Source organism: Falco rusticolus, chromosome 5, assembly GCF_015220075.1.
Source record: "Falco rusticolus isolate bFalRus1 chromosome 5, bFalRus1.pri, whole genome shotgun sequence".
NCBI classification, from domain to species: domain Eukaryota; kingdom Metazoa; phylum Chordata; class Aves; order Falconiformes; family Falconidae; genus Falco; species Falco rusticolus.
The window spans coordinates 66417657-66441874 of NC_051191.1; the positions used below are offsets into that span (position 1 = coordinate 66417657).

Here is a 24218-nt window from a genome sequence, read left to right on the forward strand (position 1 = left end):
AGAATTAATCATGAATGTGTGTAGCAACCAAGAAAGAGTTACAAAGAAGACAGGGCTACAGAAAGACAGCAGGGATTTCTTCTGCTGAAATCCCAGGAAGACCTCTGACCAGCTCCATGTAGGAGACAGCACTTGCAGCTATAGCGTCCATACATCCAGTCACCATTGACTATGCATTTGGCCCTTCTCTGTTCCCAACACACAGACCACTGAGTAAGCAAGGTTCTCGTCAAAATACTGCAGAACATCTCTCTGCAGTTTCTTATATCCCTTGCAACAAAACATCCCAGGAGTACAGAAAAGCTGAAAGCCACTTGCACTAATCCAGCAGAGTGCATCTCCACTGGACAGTAATAAGACTTACCTTCTTTGGTTTTTGGTTGTTTTTTTTTCCTTGAGAGCCCTTCTTTACACTGTGTATGGAAACCTGTCATCTCAGTGCCAAATAAATACAAGTCAAAAGCATTCTGGGGCTAGTATTACAAGTATATTACTCGTAGTACAAGTATCCTCGGGTTGCAGTCATTACTAAACATCTCTTTCATGTTCCTCATTACATCAAAACACGTCTAGGTGAGAGACAGTAGTGAGCTACCCAGAATATATATTGTTATAGCAGAGTATAAAGATGTCTTTCAACATTAATACCACAAAATCAGCAAAGTTTACAGAGCCATTAAACCCTTAGAACTAACCTTATTTTTATATATAGTCATTTCCAGATATTAAAGCATGTTGTAATTTTGTGCTTTATTTGAGCTCTCTTTCCCATATTCTTTCTATAAAGACTATCTTTTTGTCATAATATTTTTAAATCTAAGGTTTAGGGACTTAACACATGTTTAAGTCTTGTCTGTAGCTGTTTAAGGTCTTATCAGAGAAGAAATTTGCTTTGGATGTACTTGTACATCAGAACAGGTTCACCACAGTTAGCTGCATGAGATGCAGAACAGAAATGCTGAGAAGCAACATCAGGTTTCCCAACAGAAAGCTTTTCTTGCTGGGTCTTCTGCCGAGCTACCCATCTATACTGCAGCTGCTGGAGATGCCCATAGGTGAAGCAGAGAGCACCAGAGATGGTTGTGTTTGGTCTGTTGCTGTGCAGGTCCGTGCCAAGCCAGCATGACCATAACAAGAGGTTTGATGTTAACATGCAACTTCTGTGCATGTATCCAGAGTGCTTCTTCTATGGAGCAGATGGTCTTCAGGCTTTTTATGCTGTTTCCTGTAGGTCCCCCTTGTAGTCATCATGCTGCTCCTTACAGGTATTTTCCTCTGAGCAGCTGTCTGAATGGACAGCGGCCAATTTATCAGTCACGGCAATTTATCAAAGATATTCTAATATTGGCAAAATTACTACGAAGTTAATACACTGGAGACTGAAACTGTATAGAGCAGTTTAAAATAACAGCAACCTGCTGAATATGGCATCCCAAACTGCAAATTTCATTAAAGGACATTTGTTTATGGAGCTTGACAAATTACAAATGTATAACAACCCCTGACATATCTCAAGGATAACTGCCACTGAACAATTTATTCCATGTTGATAAGATCAGACAATTTTCCCTTTGTCAATATGCCTTGGCAAGCCAGTTGTGATAATGAACAGAAAAAGACCTGGGTTTTTTTCTACCTATATGATTTTTGCTGTCTTGTTATCGTCTTTTTCTTACTGTGTTGATATTTACTCCTATTTGGAAGCAGATGATCTTTGCTGATTTACTGACACAGGGATTCTTAATATTGGTATGATGATTCCATTTGTCTCTTCCTCCTGCACTAAGAACTGTGTGCAGCAAGGAACATTAATCTCTTACACATTATATTTATGGACAGTTTTGCGGTAGTTTCCTGTAAAGCATACTGCCAGATCCAGTTAGGATTTTCCTATTTATAGGAAAATGCCAATTCTACCAGCTGACAAGCTGTTGTTGCAGTCCTACTAGTTTGTATTAGGAAAACCTCCATCCACCTACAGAATATGTCTGCTATGCCCATCAAATATTTTTTACTTTCATTTTGGTTCTAATTAAATGTCCTGGAAGACAGATTTCCATGGTGGGCCACAATCTATCTCCTGCTGGGGTCTAAGAAGAGCATTCTTTTTTCTTGCTACTTGCAGAATGATTGCACACACAGGTATTTATCTTAGTCTTCATATGTATCCATTGTATTTGCAGTCTGATATTTCAAATCTATATTGTTTTGTCTGTTCCTCAAGGTCCTCCTGAGACAACACTATGGACCTAACAACATCTTTCAGGTTTGTATTGCTACTGTTCTTTCTATTTCCTTATGTCTTTGAGCATGAACAAGCACCAAACTTAATTTTGGTTCAGTTGAAAGTTGAATCCTGCAATAAATTCTCCTTGCCTATTCTTCTTTTTCTTGCCTATTCTTCTATTGCTTCTGGTAACACTGCATCTTGTTTCTGCAGTGCCTGAAGTTCAGGACAGTATCTGAAATTCTAAAGAGCAAGAGACTTTGTTGTTTTGGCCCAAATACAGCACCCTAACTTCATTCCATATTGTTCCCTAGTAAGGTATAAGCCAGCATCTCTTGTGGCTAGCTGGAAACCACATGTATACCAACCTGTGGGCTAACCCGAGGGCTGACTTCTTGCCTTTACCACAGTGTTGGGGGAAGGAAGGACTCATCATTTTTCTCCATCTCGAACCAGCCATCAGCTGTGGGACAAGGCCTGAGGAGCCAGTCTCCGAATACAGTCCAAATGGGGACATGTTAGAACTTGTCGGCTATAAACCTTGGGAGGACAAGGAATGTGAACAGATAACAACCAACAGGATGAGTCATGCCGAGAAGAGATAAGGAGATGAGGAACAGATGGCGCCAAAGGAGAAGTAACAAAGTTTGTGCTAATTGCTGACTGTAGAAACTTACTTAAAGTGTCCTTTGTTTGTTGTTAACCAATCAGGGATTGTCTAGTATGCAATGCTTAGCTTAAAGAACCAATCTGTTTAAAGCGTGCAGCTTCTGAAAACATATATAAACTCGTGATTGTGTACAATAAATCGACATTTGTTTGCATCAAGCTGCGTCCCGTCTCTCCATCGCAGCAATCAGTGTTACCTTCTCGTGGGGGGTGGTGGTGTGACCCTGGCTGGATGCCTGGTGCCCCCCAAAGCCACTCTATCACTCCCCCTCCTTAAGCCGACAGGGGAGAGAAAATAAAACAAAAGGCTCGTGGGTCAAGATAAGGAATCACTCAAGCAATTATCGTCACAGGCAAAACAGATTCACTTAGGGAATTTACTACCAATCAAATCAGAGTAGGATAATGAGAACTAAAATAAAAAATTTAAACCACCTTCACCCCTCTCCCTTCTTCCTGGGCTTAACTTCACTCCCAATTTCTCTACCTCCTCCCCCCAGGTGTCACAGGGGACCGGGAATGGGGCTCACGGTCAGTTCATCACATGTTGCCTCTGTCACTCCTTCCTCCTCACACTCTTCCCCTGCTCCAGTATTGGGTCCCTCCCACAGAAGACAGTTCTCCATTAACTTCTCCAACATGTCTTTCCCATGGACTGCAGGTCCTTCACAAGGTCACAGGTCCTGCCAGCAAACCTGTTTCAGTATGGGCTTCTCACAGGTCGCAGCCTCCTTTGGGCACTCACCTGCTCCAGTGTGGGCTCCTCCATGGGCTGCAGGTGGATATCTGCTCCACCATGGTCACAGCCTGCCTCGCCACAGGTCCTCACCACAGGCTGCAAGGGAATCTCTGCTCCAGCACCTGAAGCACCTCCTCCCCCTCCTTCTTCACTGACCTGCGTGTCTGCAGAGTTGCTCTTGCATATTCTCACTTCTCTCTTTTGCTGCAATTTGCTCTGAAGACTGTTTTCCCCCTGGCCTTATTAAATATGTTATCCCAGAGGCACTACCACCACCATCATTCATGGGCTCAGCCTTGGCCAGTGGTGAGTACATCTTGGAGCTGGTTGGCATTGGCTCCACCAGACATAGGGGAAGCTTCTAGCAGCTCCCCACAGAAGCTCCCCTGCTACCAAAACCTTGCCATGCAAACCCACTACACTTCTACAGGTTTTCCTTGATATTGGTCAAGAGTCCAAAGTTACTGGGTGAGAGTACAGTTGCGGCTGATTTCTTTCTGAAAAATATCTAATGGGACGTAAGGGAAAGGCACTATGAGCCAATTAACATGCAGAGTACTGTTTTACTCCTTATTAGCTGTATCTCCCCATTTTGGTCTGAAGACCATCTTCTGTGGTGACTTACTGCAAGATTACTTTGTTACAAAGATTATTTTTTCCAGATTTCAGCTTGTAGTCTGTTGAACAAGTGTTACTATGGCAGAGGGACTTTAATTTTATTTTTAAGGAGAATGCTATTTATGACTTTTTTACTAGCATTTATAATTGGAGGAAAGAGGATAGTCCCCCAGGGACATGGGAAGGCTTGAGGTGCATGATGATGCAGGCTGTTTTACAGTCCCAACACCCTTTCCCATGCACTTGACTTACTAGTGCCATAGCAACGTAAAACTGAAACAGAAGCAAGAAGCCAAGGGAGGTTATGACTGGCAAGGCTGGGGGGGCCTCACCAGGCAAAGCCTCATCCCTACAGCACCCAACCAAGGCAGGCAGGACAGGGATCAAGTTAACAACATGAACATATCTTGTGCCTGGACATTGTCCTTGAGGAGCTGTCTCTGCGCAGACTCTATTCCTTAGTGGCCATGTTCAAAGCCTCCATCTTCGCCACGTTGCATGTACAACAGGAATCTAAGACAAAATGTCCCTTCTAAAGACAACCAACCCAAGGACTTAGCAGTCTGTACATCCATCATGGGGCAATAAGGGTCCTTGGACATGTCCCGACTGTAACTAAACATAGGTGCGCCATCCTTTAGATAAGTGGTACAGCATTCACTATTCAATAAGAAGCAGGAGAAATGGCAGCAGAGTTAGAGCATCTGGTACAGTTCTCTAAGTATGCAGGTGCATGCTGGAATTACACAGCAAGCATAGCACAGGCTACAGGCATGCCATAAAGTGCAAAGTACTTTAAGTGCAAAGGCTTATGGAATAGCTAGTGACCCAACACGTGAACCGAGCAGACAGGATGTGGCCACTCTACCCCAAAGATCCCAGCCGCACCCAAGCAGTGCAGGCACAAGTCATTGTGTAAACATGGTCACAGAGCCAAGATTCAGTCCTTGGTAGAAAAGAAAGAAGATGCAGCCACTGAGACTCAAAACTAGCATTCTCACTTATTGTGTGCACTGGGCCAGTGAGCAAACTTCTCCAAGTATTTAGAATATAATCGTCATGGGTCGATGGATTGAATAATTTCCCATTGAAAAGAATTCACTCAAGCATTTAAGTCAGGCTCATGTATCATTATGCAGAACAAAACCCAAAACAAATACTTGGCAGAACTATGTCTTGTTTGTACTGGGTACACTTAAGGCTACAATGAATCTTCCTTAATACAGGCAGTTAATACAGCCGCTAAACTCTCAAGAAAATGCAAACAAAAACCTTCTCAGAGTTGCCAACATTATTACAAAATCCTCCAGTGGCAATGTTCCCCCCAGACTAATAGCTGGGCATGCAGCAAGAAAAGTTATTGGGATAGCTGTGCCAGACAGAAAGGGAGTTAACCTCCTGAACAGTTCCCTAGTTTGAGAGAAGAAACATACACATGATGTAAGGGGAGGACTTCATCCCCAAAAGCCAATTTTTCATTCAGCATACAGATAGAGCTAGGAAATTATAACATTACGTTCCCCTGGGTAATTGTAGCCAAGATGCCTACAAGCACAGATCTTGAGAAATGGAGCAGTACTGAAGGCTTTTTAAGTACTCATGACAACCAATTTCCAAGTCAGAGCTGGGTGGGAGGGGGCAAGATGCTGAAGAGAAAAACATTCCTGGTGTTTTCTGAAGTGTAAGTATGTGCTGTTAAGGAGATCACTAGAGAAAGCTTGTACTCAAGTCCAGTCCTCACTTGCAACTATGAAACCTCTTAAGAAGAAAGATCTGGCACTTATTTTAAAGCTGGTTTGCATCTACAGGAATATCTCAAATGACTATTTTAATTAACTGCAATAAACACAACTTTATACTTTTAAACTAAAAAAAAAAAAGACAAGGCATAGCCTTCAAAAGTTTATTTCAAGTATAAAAATCATACAGTGAAATATCTACTGAGTTCTTACTTTCAGTATAAAGGTTTAAACAGATAGAAAGAATCAAGTACCAAATTTCTGAAAAAATATGATTTCATTCAAAACTCTGAACAATAATGAAAAGGCACTTAAACAAAAGATATCCAGCAACAAAGAAAACTCTTATGTCACAGTGAACATTTTACAAAGACATTAATTACAGTCTGGTTAAAGCGAGCAACGTAGTCCAGACAGGAGTGAATTCAAACTCCCAGCGCTTCAACAACAGCACTTTTCTTCTAAGTGTGAAAAAAGAGGAGAGAAAAACAAGAGAAGTCTTAGTCAACTATCGGTTTACAGCATTGTGTTCAGATGAAGAACTGAGAGTTCAATTTGTACAAGTTCCACAAAGAGAAAAGTAAGAAAACTACATAGCAGCATAAATACTTTGTGGAATCCCCTGACCTGTATGGTTTTTTTGAGGATTTTATATTTGTATTCCCAGTTTACATTTAAAAAAAAAAAGTTTCTACAATAACAGAAAGCCTTGTTAGAAGCACCACAACCAGACTAGCATAAATAGAAAATGAAGGTGTAGTGCTTGGGAATCCACTGCAATCCCTTTCCAGTAGCAATATTTTTCCACTGCCAGCAATGGAAAGCAGAAATTTTCTAGAATCTGAAAACAAAGAATATGACAATTTAAGTGAGTTTGAGGGGTTTTGTCAAGGTTCAACTAACTCCTGCATCTTTTAAAAGAGATTCAAATATGCCAAAAAGAAACAATATATTTGACAATGGCATTTTCAGCATATTTGTGCAACAAACACAAAATAAGAACTCAATCATTCACAAATATGAGGCAATGGGGGGGAAATTGCAAACAACCAAAAAATATATTTTTTTTGTTTTACTATTATTCAGAAATATGAAGTAAACAGGAAAAAGCATTTAGTGTTGGCATGTTTTTCCCAGTTATATTGAATAAGACCTATGACACAGGAGTGCTATCATGGCTTTTGCATCTTTTTTTCCAGATACATCTTCCTGTAGGCCTGAAACATCTCTTTTGAGTCTTTGTTTGGAGTGTGAGGAGCCTCACCACCGCCATCCAGGATCTGTATAGCTGTATCAAGTGGAATACTGTCCTCAGCTGAAAGACAGACAAAGAGGGAGGTTAAACCAAAAGTCGAAGAGTATCAAATGACTGCTCCTAATGTATGTGGTACTTAAGGCCATCCATTGCAAAAAGAATGCCACAAACATCCTTCCTAAAGCACCAGGCACCTCAGATTTAAATCAATCTCCAAGCATCCTTAAGCACCAAATGGTTGTTTGGGTGTCTTTGTAAGAGAGATTTCTAAAGAATACTAAGAAAGGTATGAATGAAGATGTGCATTTGTAAAAGCAAGAGAGAAACAAGACAAAGGGCTAAAAGAATTAATGACAGGCACCAATAGCCAAGGACACATGCGACAGCAATAAAAGATGTAAAAACTGCAAAATGCATTGCCTGCATCAAGACCACACCACAGATAACTTGTCAGCAGAGGATTTGCACTCTGATAAGTCTAACAAGGTTACAGCATGCTGAATGCATCATTTTGCTCCCTGTGAGACCAGTAGGAAAACAGGATTATAGCTAGAAAGGTATCTAAAGCAAAGAAACAAAGACAGTGGGGAGCCACCTCACTCAAGATTTACAAAGGATGGAACAACCAAGATCTTGAGATTAAAGATGTCACTGTTCAAACTATTGACTCCTAAAGGGTACAAAAGACCATCTAAAAAGTAATTTGCCAATCAAGAGAAACAAGAAAGATGTAATAGTGGCACCACTTTCCCTCTGTGTGTCATACAAGTAATCCTGTCCATACTATTGGGACACAAAGGTCCCAGTACCTGTGAGCATGGGTGTATGCACAGACAGCGTCAACTTGCTGTGAAAGCCAAATAAAATTAAAACAACAGTTTTTGGTTTATCGGCTCACACTAGATTTTGTTACATTACTTCCTACATTTTAAAGTGGGAAAGGGTTAGCTTGGTTTTTACCTACAGTTTAAAATTGTACTTGCATCTTGTCACCAGTGCTACTTCTGATTCAACTGCACACATGTAGGCAGGAAAATTCCAATAGTTTCCAACAACAAATTCTTACAGCAATAAAAATCTCCACAAATCTTTGAAACTCATATGTCCACTCTACAGCTTCCATTTCAGCAGCAGAGCTAGTAAAGAATAAGTTAAAATTCTTAATTAAGATTTGCTACTGTAAATCAAGCTATTTGAAATCAAGCAAAGAGTATTTAACTTATATTTCAAAATAAATAATGAGTCATTTCACCTGTAAAGATCTCTTCCAGCTTTTTTTGCTTCACTGGATTACATTTTAACCAATCTTCTTTTTTACTTTTGACACCTAAAGAGAAAATTTAAAAAATGTTTTGAGGTTGGTATATCACAAGTTTCGGTCTCTATTCAGCATCAAGCTTTAGCAGATAGACCAGCACATGCAAAAGGAAATTTGGGTGTGAAAGTGACTACAAGTGTTGATACATACAACTTAAGATTTGGCTTTATCTAAAATCAAAATGCTACATTTGACACAAATATGCTTCACAATGCACCATATTAAACGTTGAAAGATTCAGGATAGGGAAGAAGAGGAGCAAAGAAGGCAGCTTAAAGCATACACAGCAAAGGTCACAGAAACAGTGTGCAGGATACGTCTGGCCCAAGCCCTCTCTCCATCTCAGTGCTCCAAAAGATCTTCCTCTCCCCCATCTACCCAGCCAGACTTATTTACAACCAGGTGAAAGCTGAACACAGATCAGATCACCTTTGGTAACTACGCCAAGGGAATCTGCTTTCTATGAACAAGACAAGCTACCTTGTGCAAGCAGGTTAAGCCTTCTCAATTTTACTTGAAACTGACATGCTCTGAACTACTCTGTATTCTGTAAAACTTAAGGAAAAGGAATAAAACATTAAATTGAAGGAAAAAGACTCATTCTTTTTCAGCTTAACACACAGCTACAGTCTGTCAGAAAGCTAGCTAAGCTATTGCAACCTTCAGCTTCTCGAGTCCCGCGTTTTCACTCTGTAGTTCTGTGTACCATGAATTTAGAAGCAGTATATATATATAAAAAATACTTTTTACTTGCAAATCAATTTACTTACAGATTAATAATCAAGATAGCATCATACCTGCCACAATGGCCTTCTCTCTTTCCAAGGAATTCTTTGTGGCTAAGCTTTCTTCACCAGTGCTTGGTTCTCTGAACAGTATCTCTGGACACAACTTAAATTCAAGTACTTCTATTTTGCATGATTTCTCAACTTCTGAGAGAGAAGCACCTCTTTTTGCATCGTTTTGTGACACTTTGGGCTTTATATGCCGGACAGGTCTGACAGGTGACGTCTCCAGTTTTGTCAGATATATGCATTCCTGTGCCATACGTTTAAATCCCACTCTGTTCAGATAGTGTTTTTTTGGTTCCTTTTGAAGATGCAATTTTAATCTGTTATTTCTTCTATTTAAATATAGCAAATTTTTATCAGGAAACGTTTTCTCAGAGCATTTGTCTCCGTTTTGACCATCATGACATCTCTCTTTGTTAGAAAAGTAGTTTTTAGAGACGGTAGTAGATCGAGCCCTTTTTCTCTGTAGCTTAAGCACAGAGAGATCTGCTAATGAACTCTTTGATTTCCAGCCATTTTCTGCTTTGAGTCTTTTAGCTTTGTCAGTATTTACCGTGCAATTACGTGAAAGCTGCTTGGAATTCTTTGCTTCAGATTCTTTCAGTTTTTCCTCTTCCACTTTTGTTTTCTTAGGGTCTCTCCTCCCAATCACATTTTCTTTCCTCTTCCGTTTGTATGGCTGCTCCTGTGAAGGATAAACTTTCATAGATTTATGCGGAGAATATTTAGGGTTTCTTGACTTAAAGTCTATAGCGCCAAAATATGGGAACTTCATAGCATCAGCACGATGACCATTCAGCTTTTTATGTTTTATTTCTGCTGACAATTTGGCTTTCTCTTTGATGTTAATTCCTACATCTTGCCCAAGTATCTCCTTTTCTTTCCTACAGTTCTGTTCTTCAGATGAGTTCTCTTGACAGGTTTTAATTTTTTGTCCTTGAATGACTTCAGCGTGCTTAATTTCAACAGTTACTGACTCTGTACATTTGTGAATATCAGTTTTGGATTTCACTGCCAAACCTGGTTTGGTTTTATCTTTTGAAAGGGACTCCATTTTGAAAACTGTCTCTTGCTTTTCAGATGACTTGCTAATGTTGTCTGCATCTGGATGGCCAGCTTTCTCTGACAACTCTTCCAAGGCTGTCTGATGATCTTTTTTGTCAGAATTAAGTTCTTTGCCTAACAATGGGAACGCTCTGTCAATTTGCAGCTCTTCCTTCCAGCTACTCTTTTTAGCTTTATCAACATCCTGGTTCTCAGAGGAATTAAGTGGTCCAATTTTTTCCTGTTCTGTTGCAAGTGATTTGCATTCATCATTCACCTTTAGCTCAGCTTTTCTGTTCATTACAGAGGTGTATTCGCAAGTATCTTTTTTATTTTTGCTATCAGTATTTGGGATTTTTTCAGAAATCTGCAGGTTTCCCACTGTACAGCTGTTCTTCATTTCAGCATCAGATTTACTGTTGTCTTCTTGTCTCTGTAGAGAGCTAGTATTTTCAGCTTTTGAAAGCTGATCAGCATTTTTCTCTGAACCAGACATTCCCAATTTACCAGGACTCCAGGGCGTTGTATGTGTTACAGATAGCAAACCCATTAAAGAACAATTTTCAATTTTTTTTCTCCTGGGGTTGGAGGTTTTTTGTGGGGTTTCTTTCTTCTCACATAGACTCTGATGAGGCTGAATACTACCTTCAAGGTTCTCCTCAGCTGAAGCCTTTTCTGACTGTTGACTCACTACTGTCTTGCTGTCACTAGAGGAACTCGGGTTGCGTTCAGGAAACAGTTCTTGCATTTGATCAGCGCTTAATGCTACAATTTTTATCTGATCTACTGGATCCTTCGAAGGAGGATTCTTGTCACAGATCTGAGTCTCTTTCTGAAGCTGACTCTCCATCCGCTCAGCCACAGAATCATTTTGTACTGGTTCTTTTGTCAGCCTATTGGCACCTTCAATGCCATACGGAAACTCTTTCACTAGTTCGGACAACTGATCATTTAGACATTTAATGGGTTCTGCTCCAAAAACGTTCATGTCTTTTTCTGTGCTAGTTTTACTGGATATGTTATTTTGTTTACTGTTGCCCCTTTGAACAGCAAACACATTTCTTTCAGCAGTTACACTGATTGAGACATCTGGTGTACGTTGAGCTAGCTCCTGGTTTATGCCAGCAAGCATTTCCAAGTAATTTTTAGGATGCTTGAAAGATGCATTGAATGACTTTTTTTGTTCTGAGGTAGAAACTGTTTTAAGAGGACTGCCACTGCTTCCTTTCTCCAAATTACTAGTTGTGATACCATCCAAAATCTTACCCGCTTTCCTCATGCAGCTTGACGATTCATTCAACATCTTTTGCAGCAAGGTCTCTTTCTGGGGAGCATTATTGCTCAGCTTATTTTTACGTAAGTCCAGCTGTCGTTCCTTTTGTCTTGGGTCAGTTGCATTTCCTTCTGATGAGGTACCATTTGGTGCATTTGTCTCAGGGACTGACTTGAAGATACTTGCTATTTGTGGGTTATAAAATCTATCACCTTCAACAAGAGAACATACACCAGAAATACAAAACATCTGTTCTCCCAACACTGCTGTGGATTCATCTCCTGTCTCTAACACAGCTTGCTTGTCTTTATGGTCTTTTATACCTTCCTGAACAATTTGACTAGAAAAATTTATGCCCAGTTCAGGAAGAGGTGGCTTGTTTTGTAATTCAGGCTGCAGATTTCCTCTGGCATCTTGTGCCGATTGACTAGTAGCTTCCCTTTGGTTTTCACCATATGAACCTTTTGCATTCACGCTGGTTTTTGCTATGTTTCCATCAGCTAATTTTGGCTGTTGCAAATGCGGGTCCACCTTCTGTACCAGAACACAATCACTAGGTGATGACCTAGCAGTATCTATTGTTCCTTTACTGGTATTTACCACACTTAAACCACTTTTCCCCTCTTCTTGCAAGCTACATATGCTTCCTGAATCAATCACTGGAGAAGTTTTACCTGCAGATGTTGGACCTTTGTCTGCCTGCTCACTCTGTGTTCTCTGTTTGGAAAGTACTAAAGGAGAGACAACTGCAACTTGGAGTTCAACGCTTTTTATGAAATTGCAACTTAAAGTATCAACTTTTTGTCCTACAGAAGCAGTTGTTACAGGCAAAATTGCTTCATCTGTACTAACAAGAACATTATTTTGTTCTCTATTTTTTGCATTTTGGATGTGCAGTGAAATCTGATTTGCTGTGGGACTTTCATTTACCTGACTATTTTGCACACTTACAGATTCTGACGAATGTTTTTTCCACAAGTCCAGGCATGCAGTTAGCTCTTCCATAGAGTAATGATAATTGTTCTGTTTAACAGATTTATTTTCAGGAAATGGCGTTTTTTTCTGAGCCACATCACTCTGGAATTTAACTTCACCAGATTCAGTTGTTTCTGACACAGAAGAGTTTGTGTCAACAATAAATGGCTGCTCACCTTTCACACTTTCTACATTCTTCTCACTAGTGTCTTTTAGTAAGTTTCCACCCGAGACAGATACACCTACCAGTGGTTTCTCACTGCACAAGAGACTTGTCAGTATTTTATCAGCAGTAGCACCAGCTGTCTTCTCTTTCAATACATTTGTGCTGCTCAATACAAACTGAAGAAATGATGAGTTCTTGGGGTTAGCTGGCACATTCTTTGATGCTGTTTTGACAGAGCTATCCACTTGACTAAAACATGAAGCATTGTTCAAGGATGTCACAAAGTTTTGAGATGAGGCCAAGGCATATGAATCCTTTTGTTCTGGTATGGGAGTGCTCTCAAGATTATTTAATTGAGTTGGTAGTTTGCTCTGAGAGGGAATAGGAGCAGGGCTTGAAAGGCTTCCTTGCTCCACCTGAGAGTCACTTTGAGTCACCTCTAATCCTCTGTTATCAGCATCAGCTTTTTTGTCATTTTTTTCTTCAGGTGAAGAGTTAAGTATTGGACACTCAGTCTTCGCTGTTTCAGATGGGGAAGGTGATAGAGTTCCATTGGGCATCCACGGAAGACAATTGGCAACAGTAGCCTGATAACTTGGAGGAAGCAGGGGAGTACCTTTGTCATGTTCTGAAGCTGATAAGAGTTTCCTTCTGTAATGATGCATCCTTTCAAGCAGGACACATTTTTTTTTAATAGTGTGCAGCCTTTGAGCTTCCCAAACTAATCTGTCCTTTGTAATTGTTTTTCCATCTACTGCTGCTGCTGAACAAATTTGAGAATTAACAGGCCTATTCGTTAAACTACTAGTCTGGCCTTCCTGAACTGAAACAGGTTCACTAAGTTGCTTTGAAGCAGTCACTGAAGAAAGAGTTTCCATTTCTTGTACAATCTCATACAGTTCTTTGGAAATGCCGGTGGGTGGCACAGGCATTTCATTAAAGGGCCGATTTGCTGTCACATTTCCCCTTGAATTACAGACATTCCTAACTGATTGACTGACTGACCCAGATTGCTGTTTCTGATAGCATTGCTGAAAACTGTTAAAACCAGAAGCATTTTTTGGATCTGATGGGTGCCTCTGTTGGCTAAAGGCGTATCCATTAGGCACATTTTGAACAGCATGTGGAACACCTATTGAAGATTGTGCTGCAGCTCTTGAATCACAGTTGGCAGGCAACAAAGATGGTGCACAACATCCTCTAGGAGTTTCTGATCCCAACTGACTTGGTCGATATTGTTGTAGCAGCTGGACATTTGCTTCAGTATCTTGATTCAGCGATTGTACAACTTTAAACTGAGTGTTGGGATGATACATATGGCTTTGGACATGGTGCCCAGATGTACCAAGGGACACAGAATTATTCTGGGAATGAATGTTACTTTGATATAATGTTGTAGTTCTCACAGAATTATGCTGCAGTATTTGTGGCTGCACAGTGTAACTGTTTGTGGTGACATACTGAGGTTCCCGGAGTACATTCCTCATGTTATTTCCAGTGTTTATTTGAGAAGACAGGGGAGGTAACTGTCTAAGGGGACAAAAGTAGGCGTCAGAGTTTGGCCAAGAAGCCCGAGTCATCTCTGCCTGCAAACGTGGTGTATGATTGGGAGGTTTTGGAGCTATTGGTAAGTAGGGTGGTGGATGTCGATTAACTGAGTATTTAGAAATAAATAAATCATTACCAGCTACAGATGCTTCTGGTAAGGCCTGATCTGAAGTTTTGAGTCCTTCAGAATTTACAAAAGGGAAGGCAACATTGCTAGTTGGCAGATACACCATTTGGTTATTTCCAGCACAAGTGCATGCATTTTTAGAGGAACAGATGTTTGTCTGAGGAAAATCATGTGCATTACAAAGCAACTGATTGTGACATGCTTCTTCATTTTGCAGGTTCTTCTTTGCATCAGCATTCTGGAGTGATCTTGCATTCCAGTCCATCTTTTCTTAATTTCTTTTTCTTCAGCCAAAAACTAAAATGCTAAGGAAAAAAAAACCAACATTCAAACTTTGATCTTTCGATCAAAACCTATTTCACTTACCAAGGAGTAATTTAGAATGCAATATGAACAAAACCATTGAACTTGAATTGCTAAGCAGAAGGGCAACTCCATTGGCACATCCCATGGACATCAAAGTTGTCAAGTTGCATAAATTATTTGCCAGAACACGGTTAAGGTACAAAATGACAGAGTAGCAACTAACAATTCTATTGACTGTCTGATGAATAACAAAATCCTCACATTAGTCCGTTAATTCTATTGTCATTCAACTTTTTAATTTAACTATAGATTGCTGTATTTACCTTCTCACCCAAAACCAACGGAAAAAACCCAATGTATTTTGCATAACATGATACAATTAGCAATGCTCAAGAGCTGAGCATAAGCAGCACGTATTTATATATATAGATATAAAACACAGGTCACTCAGTTTTCAGACAAGAAGATTCAACTTCAATTACACCTTCAAAGAAAACAAAAGATAAAATTAATTTGGGTTCAGTGAAGATCTCTCATAATAATGTGGCCCACTTGTTTTTATTTTACATGTCATTTGCCCTTCTGCTACACTGTGAGCGGTTACTAATATTTGAGGAAGATGACTCTGTGACTGTAGTGAACAGCACATGTAGCTACAAGTAAAGCACCCCTAATTCTGACTTACTCAGCCAGCAGAAGGCATGAAGCATAGAGATTATATCATCACCTCTACTATTGCAATAAATACACCTCCAGGAGGTGAAGTCACAAATCTCTAACTCTTCATATGTTATATTCCTGAATTTACATTGATTACCAAAAGCCCAACTGGGTGAGCATGTTACTTCTGAACAACCTCTGGGAACTTGTTAAAAGACAACATCTTCAAAACAAATATTATTTCAGTCTTCAAGAACAGAAAGGCACAAAGAAACATGACAACCTACAAGCATGAATGCTGCTTGCATGTCAGTAAGTTCCTCTCAGTATGGTCAAACCCACCTAGCACAGAGCAAACACCTCACTTTATGCAGGGTGTAAAGACAATTTCCCAACAAAATGTTTCAGGTAATTTCTCCCAGATCACTCAAGGCTCCTAATTTTCTCTTTCATGGGCTCTTTTAGATTTTAAGACTCTCCTGACTTCAAACGTAGAAATTAGAAGCATCACTCAGATCTGGCCTGTAAGAGACACAAGCTTTATAATTTTCCAGGTCTTACATCAAGATTCAAAGATAGCTCTATCTTCCTTCACTCTCTCTTTTACTTGTTCCACTCTCAAAGACACCAATAAGAAAAGAAAACAGGAAAACAAAGTCGCATGTGAAATTTGTAAAAAACATCAATAACATTATTAAGGCAATACTTACAGTGATGCAGGAATGAGAAAACAGGCTTTTGCATCCAAGCTAAAGATTTCAGACTGCTAATGATACACTGGGTATTTCCTGAAAAATAATCAGAGGATAAAACAACCATGTCCTTGAATTAGATTACTGCTGAAGAAATTTAAAGACATTTATACATTCCAGAAATATGATCGAGGTATATAAACAAGATTAAGATGCCAACTAGTAGTAACTGTAAAATTCTTGCTGAACAGAGGAAAAATATTGACTATGTGTAACACACAACTTTGCCAAGAGTAAACCCAAGTCTTGTCACTGTCAAGACCATAAAAATCAGTACAACCACAGTTCATCATCATTATTAGCTGGATTAAGAAAATTAAGTTTGTGACTGATGACAATCTTAACATTTTTATAACCAATACAACAAAACATGCTACTTTAAAAAGTGGCATTTGGCAGAAAGCACTTGTCTTAGGAAGACCATTTGAGAGGTTCATTATCAGTACAAAACTCTGAAAGCACATACGATTGCTCCACTCCTTCACCTGCTACTTCCTCACCTTGACCACAAGCCTCAGAAACCACCAGCAACTACCACACAGGCAACTGCCAACTTTTGATTGACAATGCATAGAAAGGGAATGGAGAGACATCCCCACTGAAAGCAGGAAGTAACAGCACAGCTCTTCAACAAATCTAGCATTCAACTAAAACAGCTACACGTAGACTTCTCTGTCAAATAGTTTTAGGTGTGGCTCTGGCCTCTGTCTTATGTAGTGACTCTGAATCACTCTGCAGAGACACCTCACGTTCACCTCACAGAAAGGTTTCAGGGGAATTTGGGTCATCTATTGTTTTGCCAATAGACAGGGTCAGCACAACAGACACAGACACCAAGTTAAAGAAGTGAGATTATCTTTACTTACATTTAAAGCAATAGAATAGTAAGTGAAATAATATAGCAAGAATAAGACAAGGCAAGGCATCTAATTACTACTATATACAGCAGACTATAAGAATAAAACGAGACAAGGTAATGCACCTAATCATTACTACGTAAGGTTAGCTATAGTGATTAAAAAAGATACATCACCAATCACCCTAATACGCTACCGTCACCCAGATCTGCAGTCACTGGGGAGCCCCTGTTGCAGTGAGGATTTGGCAGGCCTGTCCCAGCAATTGGGAAGTCCTGTGCAGGGCATCCCCTTGTAGGTGAGGTCTCCAAAGCCACTGCAAAAAGGTCCAAGTTTCATACTGTTGAATAAACAAGCTCACATAATTACAAATTACAAATGCAGAAACATCTGGTTTCACTCTCCTTTCCAATCCCACCAAAGCCTGGCCAGGGCTCAGGGAGGAACCAAGTGGGTTTCCTTTACCTACCCGATTTTAACCACCAGTTTCCAAACAAGGCCATGTGTCTGGTTTCGAGGCCTTGACCACCTGCCTTTAAGCAAGGAAGGATGCACTCTGTCTTTGCTAATGATTATATTTTATCTGAGCTACATCTTTTGCTAATGATCATACATATTTCACTAACAATCATGCATATTCCATTAATGATCGAATACTAAATATATATAAAAATATTTGGTTGGTAGGTTCATCTGGAGGTCAACTTTGTCTCAGGGCCTGTTTCTCAGGCCTCAGTACTTTATATAATATAAAGCCCAGCAAGTTTAACTGCTACAGGTTTCTATAAAGGGGAAAAGGAACAATACATCCAAACAGTGGAAGGTTACATTTCCTTCTGTTTTCTAATAGCCTTAATCTACACAAAACATCTAAATTAATTTCTGATAGGAAAGACCTCAATTTTTATTGCCAATGTTTGTTACTAATTACTTCTGAGAGGCCCTCCTCTAAGAAAATACATAGAGAAGAAAACAAATGAAGCCTAAAACACAGAATAAATTGTTACAGGCAGTTGATTGTCGCAGCACTAGCAAAACTAGCCAGCTGCAACAAGGCTTTTACCATCCCATACCAGGTTAACTTCAAGAAGTAGCTCCCACACCTTGCCCTGGCACAGCCACTGATCCCCCACAAGGTTTCAAAGGTTCATCTACTGTCTGTGCTGTTTCTTCATCCTCTTCAGGCCAGTCCACCCTGCTGCTTCTCTCTGCTGTGTCTGGCCTCTTCCAGCAGCCTCTCCTCATCTGGGCCCCGTTCTTCTCTCTGCTTCTCCCAGGGCCTCTCCTTGTTTCTCCTATGTCCCAGGCGCTCTCTCTCCTCCCTCTTCTTCTTCCAGGTCTCTCTTCATCCAGAGCTCCTCTTCCATCCCCCTTAGAGCTATTTAACTACTTAACAGGAACCAGCCACAGCTGCACATTATCCACATCAGCCAACCCACCGCTCTTGAAGGAAGCCCACAGCTGTATATTACCAATGTTAATTAACCCAGCTGCATTCCTCTATAATTCCTCTACAGTTATCTATTGGATTGGCTAAGACATTCCAGCAAAGATTTAATACTTCATTCACTGAACACTGTAACTTAACACTAAAGTCTGTACATGTGCACACTGGAGCCAGAAAACACATAACAGGGAAAACACAGGGAGAATATGAGACTCAGCAATGTGTCAGACTCATGAGGGACCAACCAAGATCACAGTAACAGTTGACACCTAGAGTATAGAAAGCACACCCAAAACCAGTTCACTATCACCAGTCAAAAAGACAGTGGACATGGAGTGGACTCACGAGGTCACACCCCTTGTCCTACACATTGCTGGAAGAAAAAGTTAACACAAATGCAGCAAGACGCCACAGAACCATGGTGTGGAAACTACTGTGCCAAGACTGGACAGTAACTGAATGGCCAGCCCCGAGCAAACACCATTTCTGCAGAAAGCAGCTTGGTAGTATTAATGTATTTAGCATTAATGTATTCAGCGTTTCAGTTAAATGGTAAATGCAACAACATAGCAGCTAAGACACCTGCATGATGATCATCAGGTAAACTACTGACCTGTCAACACCATTTCTGCAGAAAGCAGCTTGGTAGTATTAATGTATTTAGCATTAATGTATTCAGCATTTCAGTTAAATGGTAAATGCAAAAAGACAACAGCTAAGACACCTGCATGACGATCATCAGGTAAACTGCTGACCTGTCAATTGGTTTCTGTGATTCACCAGGGAACATGGACAATCAGTTCAAATAGAGAGTCAGAAAATGCAGAAAGCAGGTTGGTTGCTGAAATTAAAGGGTATAAAAAGATAGCTCACCAACTGTGGGCTAAGACCAGCAGCAGAGGATCAAAACACTGAAGATCCCCACCACCTTAAAAATTGTTATGGAGGTAAGCATCCATCGCCAGGCTATGTCAACACAAAGACAGGTAGGTGTTGTTCAAGCCCCCGTGGCATAAGCATGGTCTGTTAAGTACCAATACACGGATCTTGTGGACTGTAACAGGCTGGGAGAACTTATTCTGGGGTTGCTGCTATAGTCAACCTCTGACAAATGGGGTGGATAACAATACCTGGTAAAGTAAAAGTAACTTTTACTTTTTAATACCTGGTGTGTCTGAATGCTAAAGACTGGTTTATTGGGAGGGCATCTGCTCAAAATTATCAAGTCAAAAGCAAAGATGCTTATCAACCACCAACTGATGGTGTTGAAGAGGAATACTGCAAGAGCAGGCCTGGAAATTAGGACCATGCATGGCAATCAGTTAGCTGAGGGGAATGTGCCTGGGAGGACAAGGAGTGTGAATAGACACAACAATTAACATGATGAGTCATAAGAGAGGACAGGGGAGTGGGGGTGGCCCCTTGGTGCCAAGGAGAGGTAACACCTTGCTGTTAATTGATGACTGTAAACACTTAAAAAGTGTCCTTTGTTTGTAGTTAACCACCAATCAGGGATTGCCTAGTATGCAATGCTTAGCTTAAAGAACCAATCTGTTTAAAAGCGTGCAGCTTCTGAAAATATATATAAACTCGTGCTTGTGTACAATAAATCGACATTTGTTTGCATCAAACAGCGTCCCATCTCTCATCGCTGCAGAATACAATCATCATCTAGATTAAATAGTAACTCGAGAAGATCAAAGACAGTTTTGAAACAAAAAAGTATTCAATAGGAGTATAAAAGAAGCATGAAATACTTAAGAGGAAAACACTCTCGAGTAGACAGCAGTAGTCAAGACCCGTGTACCAGTGCCTTAAGTTACCCTGCCAACATCACAATCTCTACCTGCGCCAGACAGAGCACCCTCTCCATCAGATAGATGTGTCTAGCCACATGGTTTAGCCATAGACTTGGCAGTGCCAGGTTAATGGTTGGACCTGATATCGCAAAGGTCTTTTCCAACCTAAATGATTCTATTGCACTGTGAAAGAAGCCTAGCCTGTATCCAGCTAAAGGACTGACAGTGCGGGCTGCAACAAGTAGGGTGCCACACTTCAGCTGTATGCATGTAAACTCATGGGAATGCCTTCTCACCAACACAGGAATTTACTCCTAGGGAACACTAGCAAATAGATTTTCCTAAGTCACCAAGCTGCAATCAGTAAATACTTACGTATTTGCTTGTTTTAGTAGACACCTTTTCAGGATGGACAGCAGCTTTCCCTTGCTGTACCAATGAGAGGAGACAGGTCATTAAGATATGTGAACCAAAGAGCTCCTTTACCTTTGAACTCCCCAGTGCATCAGTTTTGACCAGGAGATTTGGTTTGCCTCAAAGTTCGAAAGACAAACCCCTAAAAGAGAAGTGGAAAGGACCATATATTGTTTGGTCTGCCTACTGACATAGCACTGAAATTAGGAACAGACTCCTGAATATATTACAGAGTGATGAAACAGTGGATCACTAAGTAAACTGGGGACTGTAAATTAAAAATTTCTAAACTTTGATGAAGCGTACAAGGGATTTTGAAAAATCACATCTTTAATTCTTAAGTATAATCTAGTTCATTTTGCATTATTGCATACTACTAATAAGAGCTAGTAATGATAGAGCACATCTAGAGAAACACTAACTTCCTTGTAACAAAAAAATACTCCTATAAATTGCTGTCCTTTGCTTAGCTAGTGATAGGACAATGCAGGAATCCTAAGAAGCAGCCACGAAAGGATCCTTGGGAGGACAGAAAATGATACAAATAGTGAGCAAAAACAATTGTTGGGTCTGTACACACCTCCCAGAAACCTCAGAAAACGGAATACCTCTAACTGGGATTCCCACCACTGCTAACGTCTCTTGGGGAGAATTGTGGACAAATAAGTCTTTCAATATAAGCCGAGGAATAGAAGACAAGGAACGGGAAGTAACTACCCCAATCTCCCAGCAAATTATTGCACTTGGGGTATCCAGTGCCCCAAAAGGAATAAGTAAATTAGATAGCAAAACAGGTTATCCAACTTTCATTTGGAAATAACCAAAATATAATAATAATACAATTGATGTTTTGACACCAGTTCTTAAAACCCAAGTCTGATCTTGGCCAGTCACAGAAGGAACAGACTGGTATTGGATCAGCGGCACAAAAGCAAGAAAGGCCTTACCTGTACATTGGTCAGGAGTTCGTACTTTAGGAGCCATATTACCCAATTTAACTACAGTCGAAGAATTGGCACCAGGATTATGGGTATGATCACATATGAAGAGACACAAGAGAAGTAATCCTTTGACTGAAAGACCTACAGCACGGTTAGGAGTAAGTGAGCTCAAAAAAGCTATAATAAATGTATCAGCAATAGTAGAGAAAATAGGAAATGAGACCTGGGATGCAGCGTCCACATCATAGGAGGAAGTATCAAAATTAGCAGAAAATACTATTCAGAATAGAATGGCTTTATTTGACATGCTATTAGCATCTAAGGGGGGTGTGTGGTGGTGTTTCAGAGCAGTAGAAGATCAACAATATTTGGAAACAAACTAAAATTTTACATGAGATGCAAAAGGATGACACTTCTATTGTCTTTGCTGAAACATGGAAATGGCTGACCTCTTGGGTACCAGATTTAGGTTCACCGATAAAGGTGGTGATATGCATTGTGACTGTAGGAGTTCTAATGTTTGTACATTGAATTAATACATATGTACTCACATGAGGGACGTTGTTTGATCTTGGGTGGACCAACTAATGAAAAGGCGAGACTTAATATACGGGAAAAAGATAAATTCTTCCTTTATACAGTCTCAAAGGAAGATTTTGATACAATAATTATTTATCTTAAAAATAAATATGTAAATATTTATAATGAAAAAAATTTGAAAAAAACTGAGGATGTTAATCAACCCTTATAAACAGTTAATAAGATATGGCCTTGAGGGAAGGCATAGACACCATAAATAAGTCAAGCTAAGAGATGTGGCGTATGAAGGCATAGACTCCGGTTGTGGTTCAACCAGAGACACTATTGTGCAGAGGTCATATTAATATATCTCAGTCTGGATATAAATTCCAGCTGCAGGTACCACCAGGCTCAGGGCAGAAACTGTTTATGCAGTTACATAGCTATATATTATTACAAGCATGCAAACACTTTTTGGCTAGATAACCATGTTTATCTTTCTTACTTTCCTTCATAATACCCAGCTGTTCTCTATCTCCTGTCAAATCAGACATTCTCCATCCTCCTCTCATACATCTCTCTTCAGACATTCTCTGTCCTCTCATAGATCTCTCTTATCTCCCATCAGTAATGATCAGACATTCTCCATCCTCCTCTCCCACAAAGAAATAATAAGATCAGCTCAAGGAGAACAAAATGGTTAATGAGACCAAACAGAAAATTACTTGACCTATACTCGAACTATCCTAACTAGCATACTAGAAGATCCCCCCTCGAGCAAAGCAAGCCCCCTACTAACAAAGCACACACCCCCACACACAGAACATGCACCTTTAAATGGGAGAGGGGGCTTGTAAGAACCAATGAGAATTAAGTGTTGTAATGGTTGTCTGTACTGAAATGAAGGAAAGCACGGTTGTAATTCATGTTTGCACAATCAAGTGGAAAACTGCAGTTGTAAAGATTGCAAAGCTGTTCACGAAAGTGTGTACAGTGGGTTTTGCAGGTATGCCAAATAAGGACAAAGAAATCAAACAGGATATGCGATTGTACAAGAATCAGCCACATATATTCTCCGCATCCCAAGATCACCAAAGGAGGACAAATGACGCCTAGTAACAGACAAGAGCATGCGCAATAGACTGAAGCTTATGCAAAACCCAGGAAATGGAGTAAGGAGGGGATTTCTCGGAAATCAAAAGAAGAACGTATAAAAAGGAATGCTGCAAACCTGCAAATTGTGAGCTGTTGGTGGAGTGCTGACTCCCCGGCCGCCCAGCACTGCTTTGCTTGCTAATCTCAATAAATTAACCGTTCAAACTGCAAATTGACTCTAGTTCATTTTTATAACAGTGTGACTAAATGCAATTGTAAACAATTGTTCAACACATGGTAAGACAATTTATATGCTTTAAGAGGTGTGCTAGCTTTGTTTACTTACCACTGAGTACCCAGCTCTGTGCAGACATGCAATTAACTAGTATCTTGACTCTGCACGTGGATCAGCTTGAAGAACCCTGATTTGGGATAACAGTGCTGTGCACGCACTGCTCAGCAGTCACCAAAACACTGGTGAGTTACCAGCACTGTTTTAGCCACAGATCCAAAATTCAGCACCACACAGCTGCTGTGAAGAAAATTAACTCCATCCCAGCCACACTCAGTACAGGGCTGCAAAGAGCATGTAAAACTCACAGCCAATATGCCTTATTTAGAACTACTGTTTTATTAGTTTCAGGTAACAGATTCTTGAATCACAGGCTCATCTTTTTTCCTGGCATATCCACTTCCACACTAATCAATCAGCTAGTCCCATCACAACATGATGAAATTCAGCATGCTGAAGGCATTAAAGGTATCAACTGCTACAAATTGATCCTTGTGCTCCAGTGCCATGGCTGTCCTGGGATAATCAGGTGGAGAATGCAGACAGCACAGAGGCTGTCCTACAATATCCCCACAGCACACAAGTATACATAAATTAATCAGGGATATAAACAGTCAGGAAGTAATGCACGGTATAGAAAGCAATGC

General features: G+C 40.2%; 1 protein-coding gene across 11 annotated transcripts in view; it reads right to left on the reverse strand.

The window, feature by feature from the left end:
• Nucleotides 1-6142: 6142 nt before the first annotated feature.
• The window catches only part of RESF1 (retroelement silencing factor 1), a 39162-nt gene continuing 21086 nt past the window's right edge, over nt 6143-24218 (reverse strand). For 6 of the 11 annotated variants that reach the window (XM_037387541.1, XM_037387542.1, XM_037387545.1 and 3 more), the window contains 4 exons: nt 16166-16243; nt 9363-14794; nt 8500-8574; nt 6143-7307 (listed from right to left, as the gene is read on the reverse strand). In XM_037387541.1, the coding sequence (XP_037243438.1) occupies nt 7165-7307; nt 8500-8574; nt 9363-14754 (5610 nt within the window). In that variant the 5' untranslated portion in view covers nt 14755-14794; nt 16166-16243 and the 3' untranslated portion in view covers nt 6143-7164. Of the gene's footprint in view, nt 7308-8499; nt 8575-9362; nt 14795-16165; nt 16244-19384; nt 19440-20685; nt 20775-20796; nt 20847-24218 lie in introns of those variants that run through there. The other 5 variants (XM_037387549.1, XM_037387543.1, XM_037387544.1 and 2 more) reach the window with 5 other exon arrangements.